Source organism: Diadema antillarum, unplaced genomic scaffold (genome assembly GCF_040938485.1).
Source record: "Diadema antillarum isolate AM-2024a unplaced genomic scaffold, OU_Dant_1.0 scf00000005, whole genome shotgun sequence".
NCBI lineage: Eukaryota > Metazoa > Echinodermata > Echinoidea > Diadematoida > Diadematidae > Diadema > Diadema antillarum.
This window is the reverse complement of record NW_027270894.1, coordinates 29,013-45,310: the sequence shown is the minus strand read 5'-3', so window position 1 is coordinate 45,310 and position 16,298 is coordinate 29,013. Positions and strand designations below refer to the sequence as shown.

At 39.2% G+C, this 16,298-nt stretch overlaps 1 protein-coding gene across 1 annotated transcript in view; it reads right to left on the bottom strand.

The window, feature by feature from the left end:
* LOC139711807 (glucoside xylosyltransferase 1-like) overlaps positions 1-16,298 on the bottom strand; it is a 35,071-nt gene that overhangs the window by 6,796 nt on the left and 11,977 nt on the right. Inside the window, exons 3-6 of the mRNA XM_071623692.1 lie at positions 5,025-5,134; positions 4,212-4,353; positions 3,311-3,445; positions 1,913-2,064 (exon numbers count right to left, since the gene is read on the bottom strand). Of these exons, the coding sequence (XP_071479793.1) occupies positions 1,913-2,064; positions 3,311-3,445; positions 4,212-4,353; positions 5,025-5,134 (539 nt within the window). The remainder of the gene's footprint in view (positions 1-1,912; positions 2,065-3,310; positions 3,446-4,211; positions 4,354-5,024; positions 5,135-16,298) is intronic.

The following is a 16,298-nucleotide window of genomic DNA, read 5'->3' as shown; positions in this document are numbered from 1 at the left end:
AGCAACAACAATGAAGGGATTACCAAATTAAGCTGAAATTGAGCATGCTCTATTAACACATTCTGTCCATAATTAAGTCCAACTTTCAAGGCCATAGCCCTTTCCTTTCAAAAGTTATTAGAGTTGAAAGTGAAGGGTGTAAAGGATTTTTAAGAAATGAAAAGGGCTTCTACCTTATCACACTACTCTACAAAAAAGGGTCGTACAAAAATTGCTGAAAACACACTTTCCCATTCATTTTATGACCCCAAATTTAAAAATAATGTAGAAAAAGAATAACTCTTCCAGATTATATGAAAAACTCAAGATTGACTTGGTAGACCCGTTTCACCTTTTTGGAATCCTCACGTAAAATCAAGGGGTGCTGCTTTTTGTTGATTTGGTGATGCACGGTCATATATAAAATGAAAAAATAAACAAAAAGTAATTCATGTACATGTAAAAGTGGCCGCATTAGACCAACCCAGAAAAAATACCAACAGTCACTCTGGACCATAACACAGTGACACCACAAACCTCATTTTACTATACAGTCCTCCAGGGGCAGATCCAGGAATTCCATAAAGAGGAGGGGGGGGGGGGGGGGGGTGCCAAAGATGATTTCTTTAAAAAATTAACCCATTGAGACTGAGTCCCGACTCCCAAGTATACTGTACTCGGGCAAGCATCTACGGGAAATGTGTGTTGTAGCAGAATCAAACCGTCCTTTCTGGGTTAAAGGAAGGGGGCACCCATGCCCCCTTTTTAATCTTTTCTTTAATTTCTTTTGTTTAAAATAATCAAATAAATGTTTAAACTAGATATATCGCTACGGCGACTGATATGCCTCCGCCATAATGCATGGTTCTCTTAATAGGTCTATAGTACAATGTCTTGACAATGTGTGATGACAGTTTCACACAATTGGCAAAATATTGAAATGACAGGTCTGCCACAAATGTGCTGAATGTTCACTTTCCTAGAACTAGGTTCAATTGGATGAATGATTAAAATGTCAGAGTGCAGGTATTTGGGGAACTGATGATTTTTACTTGACTTTTGATCCTTTCATAAGTTCATGCATTGAGTAATTTTCAAGGTATTGAGAAAAAGTATAATTTCAGTATCAAATGGGAAAATAGCATTATCTAAACCTGGCCTTTGACCTTTGACCTCACAGTTCCAAAGAGAATCACTGTTAGGTTGAACATGCATAAATATGTAAGTTTCATGATGATACCTTGAGTTACTTTTGAGATATGGAGGAAAAAGTGCAATTAAACACTTTCACTTGACCTTTGACCTTTTGACCTTCGACCTTTTGGCAAGAAACTTCCCACAGAATATATATCGGGTAATACACCCATACATCAAGTTAAAAAAAAAAAAAACCTTCAGGCATTGCATAAATATAAGGAAAGTAGTGATATTTTGAGGAGTTGACCTTGACCTTTGACCCCTGACCTTTGAACCATGACCCTCAACTTCCCTAGATAATCACTGCCCATTAGAAAAGCATATATACTAAGTTCCATGAAGAAACCTTGAACCATTTGCGAGATATGGAGAAAAACATGAATTTTCAACCTTTTTTTTCACAAAATATTCTGTGACCTTTGACCTTTGACCCTGTGACCCTAAAACCCAAACAAAGTATTATCCCCCCAGGATATACCCTCATACCAAGTTTGATGTAAAACCACCACACGGTTCTTGAGATATCGACAAAAACAAAACGGGACGGACATACGGACGAACGGACGACCCGAAAACATAATGCCTCCGGCCGCTTCGTTGGCAGAGGCATAAAAATCAAATGGGGGCCCGCGCCCGGGGCATCCCCCTCTGGATCCACTACTGACCTCTATCTTTCTGAATGCTGAATTTGTATAGTTTAAGAGTCAACTCACATTGGCTTTTCCTTAATACTTACCATCCAATGTTTTTGACCTCATGTTCAGGGGCCATCGCAGCAAGCTGCGTGGAGTTGAACTGCTTGAAGAAGTCATAGATTTCGTCCACGGGGCGGATGAAGAGGATGTCTGTATCAACATAGAGCAGGGAATCCACATCGACCAGGAGATCCTGTGGTTAATAAGAAAAGAGAAGAAATGTGACAAACAAGTGTTAAACTTCCTAATAGTTGAGTACCTGTATTGGAATTGAAAATAAGTCAACACACACTATGTACCCTGGTCCAGTTGCTGATTGGCACTAAGTACTTGAGAGTGTTTACAATACTGCATAGATACCATCACTCATCTCCCTTCGAATATCCCTGTTGTGCTATCACAACCTTCCTGTTGCACTCACGCACTGACACGCCCCTAAATGGGCTTCCAATTTCTCAATATCGCATTTAACTATCTAAACTACAACAGCGGTGGCACCATTGGATGATTTGATTTCCATAACAGTGAGTCAACGATGCTGTGCCAGTGCAAAGCGCAAGCTCTATTTGAACATAACGAATAATACAGATTCCGGTAAAAAGAGGAATGTTCACATGCATTTTAATCTTACAAATTCTGCAAGAGCTAAGATTTCTGATATTACATCGCATATGAAAGTTCTTGGCTAATCTACGCATTGAATGCCAGGGGCAGTTGGGAAAAAGCCATGATGCAAAAAAGGCCATCGGCTCCAATCAGCAAAAATTTAATGTTGTCATATCTTGCTTTAATACAGTACAAATTGTAACATCTATCTCGAAACTACAATAGTTTTGTAGGTTTTCTATGAACTACCACTTGTTGCAAAAAAAAAAAAAAAAAAAAAAAAAAAAAAATCGGCTGTTTGGCCTGAAAATGAAGGTTAACCAACCACTCATGACAAAGCTCTGCATAGTAAGTTTACATCTTGACACATGAAGGAATAATTAACATAGAAAGGAAAAATAAACATAGAAACAAAGCAGGGCTCTGTTTTATGAAGAGTTAGGATTGCTTATAACTATAGTTGATTTCTATCATAAGTCTGTGGCAGCCTGTGTGTTAAAGGAAATTTATAACGGATTATATATTATTATATTATATATGGGGCCCCAAAGATCTTCTCACATACTGACAAGGGAGTTGTCATGTGTTTGAGAAAAAAAAAATGGCAACAATTAAGCCTCCGAATAAAAGCTATTCCACTATATAGGGATCAACACACTTCTGATAGAGAAATGTACCATGACTATCATCAACTTAACAAAATATGACCCAAAGTTTCAAACCTTGAGGTTCGTTCTCACACAGTGACAGAATGTCACACTGCACCCTGTTGAAGAAATAAATGTCTATGTGAACAAAGAACACACAAATTCTGAACTTATGACTTCACTCACCGGTAGGAACAGCCTCTGAGTGGCGCACATCTTAAAGACCTTCTTCCACTGCTGTGGGTCTTCCCCTGATGGGAAGGAGATACTGTACAGGTCAAAGGTCAACTTGCGTCGGTAGGCGGTGGGCCAGTCATTCAGCTGAAGGTAAAAGCAAGAAATCTTCAGGTTAATACTCTTGGTTTTTTCCCACTATCATGATATGAGCAATCTTTACCAAATATGAATATCATTTGAATGAGGGATACCTAATTCATTACAGCTGACTGTAAAATGCACACAGAAGTTCTTTGTCTACACTATAGGGGGCCTGTGCATAGAATGCCAGAGAAAATTCACGAAAATTTTATGGTGCGTGAAAGGCCGTTAGGACCAATTTGCAAAAATTTTTGTGCCATGAAAATATCTTGCTTAACCCAGTAGTGACCTGTGTGACACTTAAAGTCCACAACACTATGAGATTGTCATCTTGAAAGAGGTATAAAGGGAGAATATTATATCTTATTCTGGGCTAATTCATCAAATTGTTAGATTTTCCATTTGTTGCTGAAGCATCAGCTTTTGCTAAAGAATCAAATTGGTGTAACTGTATGGTAGTGACTGAGTACCCCAGGTTTGCTGATTTAGCTGTTGCCAGTGATTTTGCAGAGTATGGTGCTAATGATAAACCTTTGGCAATATATCATATTCATTGATCTTTCATTCTCGTTCAAGAAGGATGACACTTAGGTTTGCCCAATGGTGAAAATGAGTAGAGAGTTTGTAACCTTATACCACTGAAGTACTCCAATTATCAAATTACAATTATATCATATATTCATTAAAATAAAAGATTTAAAGTAGCTTTGTCAGCAAGGTCTTAAAGGAAGTGTTTTTAACATAACCTTTGACCCTGCATTCATCATACCCTTGCTGCAATGCCTGGCTGGAGCTCATCCTCAGCAAAGATGTGGAAGTGTAGCGGCCGCTGTGTGAGAATAGTCGCCGTCTTCAGCATAACCAGTGTCTCATTAGTCCTGTCTCCACAGCACACCACTGAGAGATGGATGCTGAAGTTAGCCATCAAAATAAAGAAGAAAACATAATGCCAGTGGTAAGAATGCAAACTTTTGCAAAATAAACAGTATATAAAAATAAGTACATCATAGGAGAATTACAAAAGCCACTGCCCATTTCTTCAGAATGCCCACTGCACTATTAGACTTCCTACAGAGCTCTGCAAATATTGTGATCAAGCAGTTGCCAAAATTTTGAGAGCTTAGAACCAAAAGCGAATACTAATATTGCAACACAATATATTTTCAACCCTTTAGTCCTTTAACCCGTTGAGGACGAGTCCTGAGTATACTCGGGCGAGCGTCATGTACAATGTATGTCTGTATCCAGTGAATATCATTCCTGTATGGCCCTGCCTTTATACAATTGTATTTCCCAAACTTATGAGTGAATTGTCCGAACCCTTGTAACATTGTCCAAAATTTACCATTCCCTTCAAATTGTTTATGGGGTTGGCATTGCAAGAGCCTTCATCACGCTAAAAGCAATCTCTTTGAAGGATGTTAAATCATAGTTCCACTTGGGGGAGGAAGTGGTTTTTGTAAAAGAAACCAAAGGATTATGCACTGTCATGCTTCTAACCTACCCAGAGACAAGCACTTCAATGTCATTACTGCAACAGCAACATTATTTCATCTAATGCCATGTGGCATGCCAAACTCACACTGAGTCAGCTCCTGGCACCTTCCCAGAATCCCCTGCCTTCTGAACTTCCTGTGGGTTGCCACGACCTTTAGCCACCTGCTGGGAGATGTCTGGAGTCTTCTGCTTCTCCTGTGGAGAGGTATTAAGAGTTCATCCATCAAAACTAGTTATGAACCAGTGATTTCAAACTTAACGTCCCTGGACAGATTGTCAAACTTTGTTAACTTTTAAAGGAAACCCAAACCCAAAGAGCAATGTGGATTGACTAAAAGCAGCAACATCAGAAGAACACATCAGTGAAAGTTTGAGGAAAATCGGACAATCGATGCATGAGTTAGGCATTTTTAAAGTTTTGGTGTTGGATCCACTGGATGAGGAGACTACCAGCTAGGTTATGGTGTCATGTGTGGACAATACAGTGTAAAGGGAATTCCACAAAAATTCATTTTCATGAAAATTACACATTAAATATCAACTTGATACTCACAAACATGCTGCATGTTAAGGGTAGCAATTATTCCCTCTGCTTTCTGAAAGTGATCGGTCAAGTGCTCTTTCATAATGCTGGAAAAGTGAATTTTTGTGGAATTTTCTTTATATTTTCTTTATATTGTTGTCTACACATACGTCATAACCTCTAGTAGTCTCCTCATCCAGTTTTTCCAACAACAAAACTTTAAAATCTCATAACTTTTGCATCAATTGTCTGATTTTCCTTAAACTTTCACTGATGTGTTCTACTAATGTTGCTGCTTTCACTCAATCCACATTGCTCTTTGGGTTTGGGTTCCCTTTAAATCTACACATGTTTAAATGGATGAAAAAGCTGTCACGGTCACCATTTTATACAAAACTGTAGTTGTGAACTAAACATTCACATGCTAATCGAGTGTTTCTGAATGGTATATTCTACAGGAATAGACTCAAATTGGTAAAATCATGGTTACATACTAATCATCATTGTTTTGAAACATTTAACAATAATTTTTAATCAAAAGTTTTCATAAACATCACTTCATTCAAACACAATATCATGGGCAGAAATGTCATGTACAGTGGGATTGTAGGACCATGCATCTAGGAGTTTTCCATCTGGAAACAGTGAACAGTGTCTCTAACAGCCACTTAATGACACATGATTCAACAAACCCACATGCAGATCCATCTATTTTGGTACTTTACTGAGTCATGCATTAGCTGACAGCTCCATTTTCTTTTTTCAGTGCCAGAGCTCTGTTAAGGCCTTTTTGAGGCACATATTTCCTTTATCTTGGCTGACAACCAATTCAGCAATGCTGTTTGGTGTCCCCCTCCCCCTCCCCCCAAGAAAAAAAAAAATCAAACATTTCTGCATTCAAGTTATATGTGATTGTGCATTACAAAACGAACAAAAAGTTGCACACCTTGATTTTACGTGAGGTCTCAAAAAATGGTGAACTGGGTCAACTGAGTCAATCGTGAGTTTTTCATATTTACTGCTCAGAATCTGCCCTTAACTAAAAATCCATGTCTGGCGAATTTTTGTTTGTTGTGACTTGTATGTGATGCAGGGTCACATCACACAAGAATGACCACAAATTCCTGTGCTGACATACAACATCGAGAGCAATTTAGGTATAGGCTCCGCCTACTGTTAGCAACAAAGAAAATCGTCTCATCATCATATATCCATTTAATGACAAGCAAAAACCTGCCTGCACTGCAGGAGGGCTCTAAAAGAAGGCACTCATATTCATGACAAAACCTGGTAAGTTTGCCAGCAAGATTGTGTTATTTTGAGGAAAATAACAAAACATATTATAAAATGATTAAGGAATCTTTTCGCTTTGTTTTGTGATTTAAATGCATTTATTGCCAAATGTGAAATTGATGGAATTTGGTTTACATAGATTTCCGATGTTCTGTTTTCTCAACGGTGAAATTATTCTACATGGTTCTAGCATGTGACAGAATGGTCAGATTATTTTCTCAGCATTAAGGAGTTACATAACGGCTGAAAACAAGAGCCTGGACACCACAAGTTCTAAATCTGCAGTATTACTGCCAATTAAATATTAAAAACAACGAGTAAAAATGTATTCAAATGATTGAATGGCTGAATAAATAAATGAATAAATGAATGAATAATCAAACAAATAACTAAATACATAAATAAATAAAATTGTAGAAGTCAGGTCAATGGTCACCATGATAGGGACGCCGAACGTCAAGGACATAGCCTTCAGAAATTGGACACCCGCTTAATTACGTGTTAATCAATCCGCACCATCTCGTAACCCCGCGTACGTCAAAATGAATGAGGGGTCAAATTGCATCCGCCGCCATTAAAAATGAAATGAATCCTCATAAACTTACCACAAATTCTACACGTTCATCTCACTTCCCTACCCCGATATGCAGTTATGACAAACTTTGTACATTGTAAATCATTATTACGGAAAGACTTGCCTAAACATGATGTGGAAGACGCAGAATATTCCAAAATATATCCGAGTACATGCTGACGGTTGACCTTCAATCGATGACCATGCTGAGTAAAGTGATTGCGCAATGCCTGGCCCCGCCCTCCCCAGGGGCCCCGTGTAATCCTAGTAGCGGGCGCCCCACACCTTTTCACTTCTTTGGCTGGGGCCCTGTCGACGGTACATCAAAAAAATCCAATTTGTAGTCGAAATGACAGACATTTGTCCCCTTTATTTATCTTTTCAGAAACTTATTAGATTGTTTGCTTTGATAAGGAGCTATACATAAAAAAAAATGTAGCACTTTTACTGTTGATAGGACGCGTTGGGAACATGTATCCACATTTGCAAAATATTTTTTATGATTTTTTCCATTCGGTTTGGGCCCCAAGGGCCCTAGCGCATTTTTGCGCAAAGGAAAAAACCCTTTATTCATGAGATGATGTCATGCAGGTTCTGTTAATAGGCGGAGCTAACGCCGACTGAACTCCGGTGTTTAGTCTTTGGCCAAGGCAATTACGATAATTATACAAATAATACACAGGTGAGAGTACGTCAATGAAGTTGTAGCGCACTCAAGGATATTTACAATTGTGAAACATGCACGATCGAGGCGAAGCCGAGTGCATGTTGCACTACATTGTAAATGCCCGAGAGTGAGCTGCATCTCCACTAATTATTTGATTTATGAAATGGGTCGGAAACTAACAGAATTTTTCATGTACCTTTGTGGGTCAATACCAGTCAGCTACATGTAGCACTTGCTCAAAAGTCAAGATGTCCGAAGATGTTCGTCCCAAACATTTACGCACGTCGCACTCGGAAAATCTGCACATATACGTAGGCCATCGCCACACATGTTATGCACAAGGAAAGGCCGGCTGGCATGGCACGGCATCCAGAACTAGAAATGAATTAAGAGAAAGGTCAATGACAATTTGACAGTTGACAATTGACAATGACAATGACAATTTAATTTATCTCATGTCACCCAATCAGGGTATTGGAGATAACCATGTGAATTATACATTTGAGATTACATATCGAAAAAAAAAAGAGAAAAGAAAAACGATATGAAAAAGTACAATGAAGGTACATAAATTTACTGGGGAAAAATGTGTAATCTTATGCAATGAACCAAATAACCAAATAACGAAAAGTTGTTTAACTAGAAGTTGTTTACAGGATTGACAGCGCGTACTAAGTAGCGCGCGACGCACTTGTAACATCTGCGCATGCATGTATAAGAAAAATCATGAGCGCACACGTGACTCATTTCAGCGCTTCCAATTGGCTACATTCTTGAATCCATTATATAATGCCATATATTTTCCCCATATGCGCACGCGTACGCGTACGCACGCTATACGTTACACACGTTTACTATAACGCTACGGGACAGCATGCAAGGCTCCCACCGTAAACTCTGTATTCCAATTTAAATGATCTCTCCTTTAAGAATTCTAACCAAAATTGATCTAATTGTCAAATATCTAACAAACTATTTTCATCTGCCTTGCTTATAAAGAACGCAGTACCTGTTGTATGCAGGTACTCGTATTTGATCGTGTGTTATCCCCACGCACCACGTCGGGGTTTGGTTTATGCTGTAAAACGAGGAATTTTCGCGTGCACTTTAATTTCGCGAATTTTGCGAGCGCCAAGATTCGCGAAATTAAAATGCACGCGAAAGTCCTTGTTTACACTATATGCATTGAACGCCAGTGGCACTTCGCGAAAATATCATGCCACGAAAAAGGCTGTCGATCCAATTCGCGAAAAATTCATGCCGCGAATATATCATGTTTTACAGAGTATACTAAGTACGTACGCGTACGTGTATACTCTATGAACAGGGGGCATGTTCAGTGCTGTAAAGCGATCGCGCTGTGTGCGTGACTGCTTGGACGTGGCCTATATAGTATGACATGTATGTTATTGAATTAAACTGATATGTGCCTACCTTTGCTTACTTATGCAATAAACATAGACTCAACATCACTAAGCCCATAATAAACTAGAAAGAATTGAGGTTGTAAAGCTATACTCTCATTACGATGTTCCAATCGTAGGCATATATTCCTGTGACATATTGCCGAACATGCATACCACCATGACCACGATTACCAGTATAATACGGTACCAACTTCATTCATATTCGAGTTTGAACTTCATCAGGATTTCACAGTTAATTGAAACTTCATAATATTGTAAGTACAAAGAACATTATATGATACGAATAAATGATACTTCCAATGGAATATAGCTGTGCTGAGTTTCCCGTTGACATCAAGAAACCACGCCGTGCAACACATTCGTTCTCTCTCGATCCCGCACTAACGATACACCTCTGCCTCTCTTCTACTGGCAGAGCAGAATTAATCCGTAGCTGCAAACCTTTCTGTTAGAAGTGTTAATCAGCATAACTTACTGCTAGAAGACCTGCCATAATATGAATATAGATACAACATAAACAGACTAAAAAATTGAATGGTCTTCTTACCAACTGTCATGGCGCGACATGGACCTTTTTCTGCGGAAGAGAGGAAGAGATTTAGCGTGTCACAGTACTCTGTGAATAGAGCGTGCCTTCTGTTTCACAATGCGATTACTACGTGGCGTGGCGTGGCGAGGGACATTAAACAAAGAATGGCCTTGTTTTGATCACGAGGAGGAGAAAGGCCTCCTGGGTAATATAAACAAAACCGAGAGAGAGGTGAGAGAGAGAGAGAGAGGGGGGGAGAGAGATGGGGTGGGGGTGGGGGGTAGATTGTGTGTTGTGCAGCAGTGAAAGAGTGAGCTCTAGTATTAAGAGGAAGATTGAATTGAAGAAGAAAGCAAAAGGAGAAATTGTACTGCAGAGATAACAATCCATGTTTTCCTTCAAACAACATATCTTTTAGTGTTCATGGTTATCTATATAATCGTTTCGTTTTATTTCAGGTTATAGGGCTATCATACTTGTTATCTTAATTCTCATACAAAATGATTCATAATTGTGTCATATGATTCTGTTATGTTTCTGTCACTATTATTTTTGGAACGAAAATAAAAGATTACTCATACTACAACGGTATAAAAGGTGAAGACATACTTTATGTCATTTCTCGCGTTATTTCAGTGTTGTGTCTCGTGTATGATGTTCGGAAATATTTGATTGTGCATTGTGTATTGTGATATAACTCATGCATCTATGTTGACAATTTTGTACATTGGCGGGTGTAGGCCTACATGTATCTTTTATATACACCTGAAGCACTTCAACTCAATATTGATACGCAGCTTACAGCTGCGCTGCCCCTTGAGCCCATAGTGTTCGTATTTTCTATGGCTTTCCAGCCTCTATTGCGATAAGAAGTTAAGACGCTTAAGCTCAATCTTAATTGGTCATAAACTTGACCTCCCAAGCACACAACAAAGGCCTCTTTCAAATTGTGTAATCCCCTGTTGTTTGAACCCGACTGCTGGTAGCCTTGGCGTGGGAACTATGTTGTCTTTTGCGATAACCTGGGCTTGAAAAGCTAGCCGGAATGCCATATGCTATAGTCAGTATACTAGTACTTCTCGAACGCCAGCGTGATAGGATCACCAAATCTCTAACCTCGTACATATCAAAAGTCGTTATGCAGTATCAAACTTTTCAAAGCCTCCAACATTGGTAAGCTATACGTGTTTCTTCTATTTTGCATTAACTTGTTGGGTGTGAAATAAGTAAAATGATGATGTTGTATCCGCCTTCAGTTACACGATGCTTTTATTATGTTTGAAGAGTTTCACATGAAGTTCGAAATTTCCTGCTTCTTGCTGGGATTTCTTCGTCATCAGAATTAACATTCAATACATTATTCTAACGTCTTGATATATTACAACTACGGTGTATTTCAATTACCCTTTATAACATCTTGAAGATGAACTATGCAATTTGTCTTGTGTGAAAGTGACATTTCCGGCGTATATAAACACAAATAACTTTTGCGGTAACTTTACAGTATGTCGGTCAAGGTTGATTATTCTGTATGTGTGTGCTTTTGTCATGTCGGTATAATTTGGTAGTAGATGGATACATTTTATATTGAAATGAGAAACAGTGAGTTAGCAAGCATAGAAGCAGCGTAGTCTCATTGTAGTGGTCAATCCTTGTTAGCGTATACACATCCCTGACGATTATATTGTTTTGAACTTGCAAAATAGTATTTTAGAATTGGTCTTTATTGCTAGATTCGTATATATCTTCGTTTTCAAACTTGATATCGTGTGCTTTTTATCTGTTTGTTTCATTCCAGAATTTTATTTATTGTCCTTATGTTCACCTGCTGTTCTTCGACTTTTTTTCCGGCTTTTGTTGAACCACTTCGGAGTGATGAATTCGTTTCGCGAACTCTAGATAAGTTAAACGGTTGATTCATCAGGTTCTTTTGTTGGATGTTTTGTCGTATGACCAATACTCCTCTTTACGCGCTTAGCGAATCTCAATCGCGCAGCCGAAATAATCATCGTTGACTCATATTCAAACACTTCGAATTCGGTCTTTGCGAGAAAATGAGAATGGTAAAACGGCCACTAATAAGTCTTGTAGTTTGTTTGTTTTTTTCGCTGAATTCCCGTTTCGAAGCATATTATTGTTCGGGGTTTTTTTTCAGAATAATTTAATGTTATTTCGGGCGAATATGTTTGCGATAAAGTAGTTCAAAAATGCGGAGGTATGACGCTGAATTGTTGCTGTGGCCAAAAATTGGCTGATACGCAGGTATAGAACCGTGCATCAATTTTGATTTTCATGAAGCATAAATTGTTACTAATTCCGGTTTTTATTGTTGTTGTTTGTTTGTTTGTTTGTTTGTTGTTTTGTTTTGTTTTGTGTTTGTTGTTGTTGTTGTTTTGTTTTGTTTTTGTTTTTGTTTTTTTTTTCAGGGGGGGGGGGGGGTTATACACCAACAAACAACATCAATCTTGGTTGAGCGCACTTGGGAACTGCCCCCAAGGCCCTGCCCAAGCCCTCTTTTCATCCCGTAGGATCAGGCGAGGAGTTAGTTCCTGTATTTATTGTCGTATGCTTGCAGGTTCATGTGGGCAGAGAGGTGACTGTTGCAGGCTCTTTTCTTCACATTAAACATCTTCCTTCTGCCAATCAGAGTCTGTGACTTTCGCTTGTTGCTCTTGGCTCTTCGGTACCAGTGGCGTGTATTCCTCTGCAAGTCAGCTTGAAGGAGCTTCGTAGGCCGTGCGATGTATTAGCTTCTGTTGGGAGATAAGAAAAAAGGCGGGAACAATGATGCGGTCATACACTAACATGCATGACACACAAACACACACACACACACACACACACACACACACCCTCTCTCACACACACACACACACACACACACACACACACACACAAGGAGAGAGAGGGAGAGGGGGAGAGAGAGAGGGGGGGGAGCACACTCCTGCACACACTCGCTCGTCATCAATCTCTCTTCACACATCAGTCTGTTATCTTCTCTTCCTCTCTCTCTCTCTCTCTCTTCCCCCTCCCCCCCCCCCCCCCCTTCTCTCTCCCTCTTCCTCTCCAGCGGCATTGTTTATAAACCTCCCTGGTTTATATTACCCGTCAGGCCTCTCTCCCGCTAGTGATAAAGGCAAGGACTCTCCCAAACATACGCCATTTTGTATCTCCCATGCGCTTGCCACGAATATTAGAGAACTGACCTGAAGCGATCCAAGCAGCTTTCATCAGAAGGGATTCAGATTTTATGTTGTGGGCGGCATATGCAATTGGTAAGAAGACATTTCAGTTTTCTATTCCTTTGATGTTCATACATGTGATGTGTATTATGTCAGTATAGTTAAGTTATATCAGGCAGTTTTCTGATCATAGAATAGCTTGACCGAAGATCGGTTCCTATCTTGTTCGTTGTTGCCGGGAATTATGTTCCGGCCCGGGCGGGGAGGCATTACGAAATCCCTTCCTTCCTATCTGAAGGAGAACCGTAAAAGTAAAAACAGACAAGGAAAACAATTTACAAAATCCCCCCAGACAGACGGATTTTTCCGCGTACATAGATTCAAGACAAAAAAAAAAATCCGTCTTTGCGGAGTTTTTAGTATTTTTTTTTTTTCCATTCACGGCTCTCCTCCGCCTCCTTTACTAGAGTAGAGGGGATTGTATGAATGAAGCGAGACGCAGCATTCTCCGCGGACGGACGGAACATTATCCCGACGACCAGGTACAAAAACGATCTTCCGGTCAACAGAGATCAACACTGTTTAATACGCGTACGGGCAATCCATCTAATTCCAAACGTAAGATGTTTGGTATGTAATAGCCATTTATAATCATGGATTAAGGGCTGGAATATTAAACACTGACAAATAGAAGTGATGCATATGAATCATAGTACACAATGAAGTAGAGGTTACTAGTATCCTTTCTGAGGGGAAATCTGCGTGAGTTCACGTATTATTGTTTGTTGGTACATTGTATCACCAATGTCCCATGCAATGCTCACTCGAGGTTATTGGAACCATGGCTTGCTCCTGTTATTAGGCTTCAATGTGCTGGTCATGATAATTATACAAAATAAGCAAAGAAATCTTCAACCAAAACAACCATTGTTAAAGACGGAACTTGACTTCAGTGCATATTCAATGCAGCCAAAACCTAGTTTGCAAGCACAAACCCTTGTTGGTCGTATTAGGAGTCTGCATGTGCCAAGACTAATACATGCACCATTGCACTGCAGTCTCTCCCAAACACAGGGACAGTGCCGAAGTGGTGCATATAGTAGTCTTGGCGCAGACTCCTTTACGACTAACAAGGGTTTGTGCCTGCAAACTAGCCAAAACCGGGATGCTTTTGTCCCCTGCCTGAGCTATCCCATGCTAAATGTATCGGAAACGCTGCTCCGCGCACGGCACCTGTTGTATTAACGGTGTCAGAATGATCAGCTCCACCCTTCCAACTCTGATTTTAAAAACGTTTAAGATATCCCATAATGATTCATATGTGTTGTCTGTTGTACACTAATCATCCTAACATTTTTTGCAAAAACCTAAAATATAAAGAGATATCAGTATTTTTCCTCATTAAACTAACTGTTGGCGGTTTTATAGTCTGGAAACTTTTTTCTGTTGTTCACATTTTGTATGTTTGACCAAACTTACATAACATCGATTATACCGGAGTTTAAATTTTACAATAGTTATTCTATCCATGCATAGTTCACATCTAAGAAGTATTTTGAAACACTAATACCGCGGGGTTTTTGTTTCATCTGCAAGTAGCAAAGCCACGATTTACGACCATTAGATCAATACAATGAATGAACACCAAACATTTTGTCCTTCCCCCATTCATTGTTTGGAATTGATGTTGAGTCTAATCCCCCTTAATGGATGTATACCTTCTCCATGCCAAAACTAATCCCTGTTCAACTTCAAGACCCCGCCCCATTGTCATCTTCATTGTATGTTGATCATTTGTGTGTTTGAATAGGGGCTGTATCGAGTGAGTCGTACTTTTCAAGTGTATATGGGATTTGACGCTCGAAGTTATACATGATATATATTATTAGAACTAGAAGAGATTTGATTAAATACTTAAATAGCGAATGTGTGTATCAGAAGTCATTCTGCAGCGTAGGAACCTGATTCCAATACACAACAATAGTATTTGAGATTAACTCATTATACGCGATAAAAGGATTTTTTTTTTGCCATATTGACATTCTTTTGCTTTGATAAGCATATTGTGTGAAAAACAAATGTAGTTTCGTTCCAAAAATGGAGGAAAAAGCTGTACACTCGCATTAGTATAACTAGTATTCCCCGATCCTTTGCGAAATCAGTTTCCTATATATATATATTTTTTTATTTTTTTTTATTTTTTTTTGGATAAACTGTAGATATCTCAGCACATTAGCGTTTCCACGACGATCTGCCATTGGAAGCACAGACGCACCAGAATTCATCGCCTGGCGGGAGGATGGACTGCCCTCCGTAGCCTCATCACTCCTGCTGCCGTCAGGCCCTGGCTGAAAGTCACACCCTTCAAGGCGAGATGACAGGTCACAAGCGAGCCGGAAGGACGTGTATTAGTTTGCATCTATAGGCAGAGTTATAACACATTTCAATTAGGGTGCATTCAAACGGTATTACATGCATATACAAACATATTCTTGTCTTCCTAATAGATGTTCTTTGTGAAGAGTGAAACTAGATGTACAAGTATATAGGCCTAGTCATCGGCGATGCTGATTTTAATGATAACCAAATGCTGACACACGGGCAATTTAATCAAAACATAGCTGTGTATTTTGGTTGTTATCCATGGAGGTTACTATGAAACGTTGAATTGTCACACAAGTCCTACTCAGAAATTATGAGGACAAGATTTTTTCAGACTGATACTTAACTAGTAATAGAAGGCCTTTTTACATGACTATATAAGTGCAGATTTCAATATAATCGTTCTTCATTATACCTCCCTACAACGAGGGTAAATATTGAGGCTGTTCATAATGATTATCGCCATTATCGTTTCATATTTCTATCTTGTGAAGAAAGATAAATGGAGTATAGTGCTAATTTGTCACGTGACAAGATTTAAAAAAATCGAAGTTCATCTAGCTGTAATCAATGTTAATGTTGCCATCATATCACCAGTTTCATCTGTCGTTTCTTGTGAATAATATAAAGGGGTACGGGGCTTGTGTAACAGCACTGAGCAACTCGTACTAGCTTGGGGCAACCACAACTCTAAATATAGACTCGATACTGTCAAAACCATGTTTGTACTAAGGGAAGCAGAGGAATAGGTCAGGAGGAAGTAGAAGGTGAGGAGAGAGGAA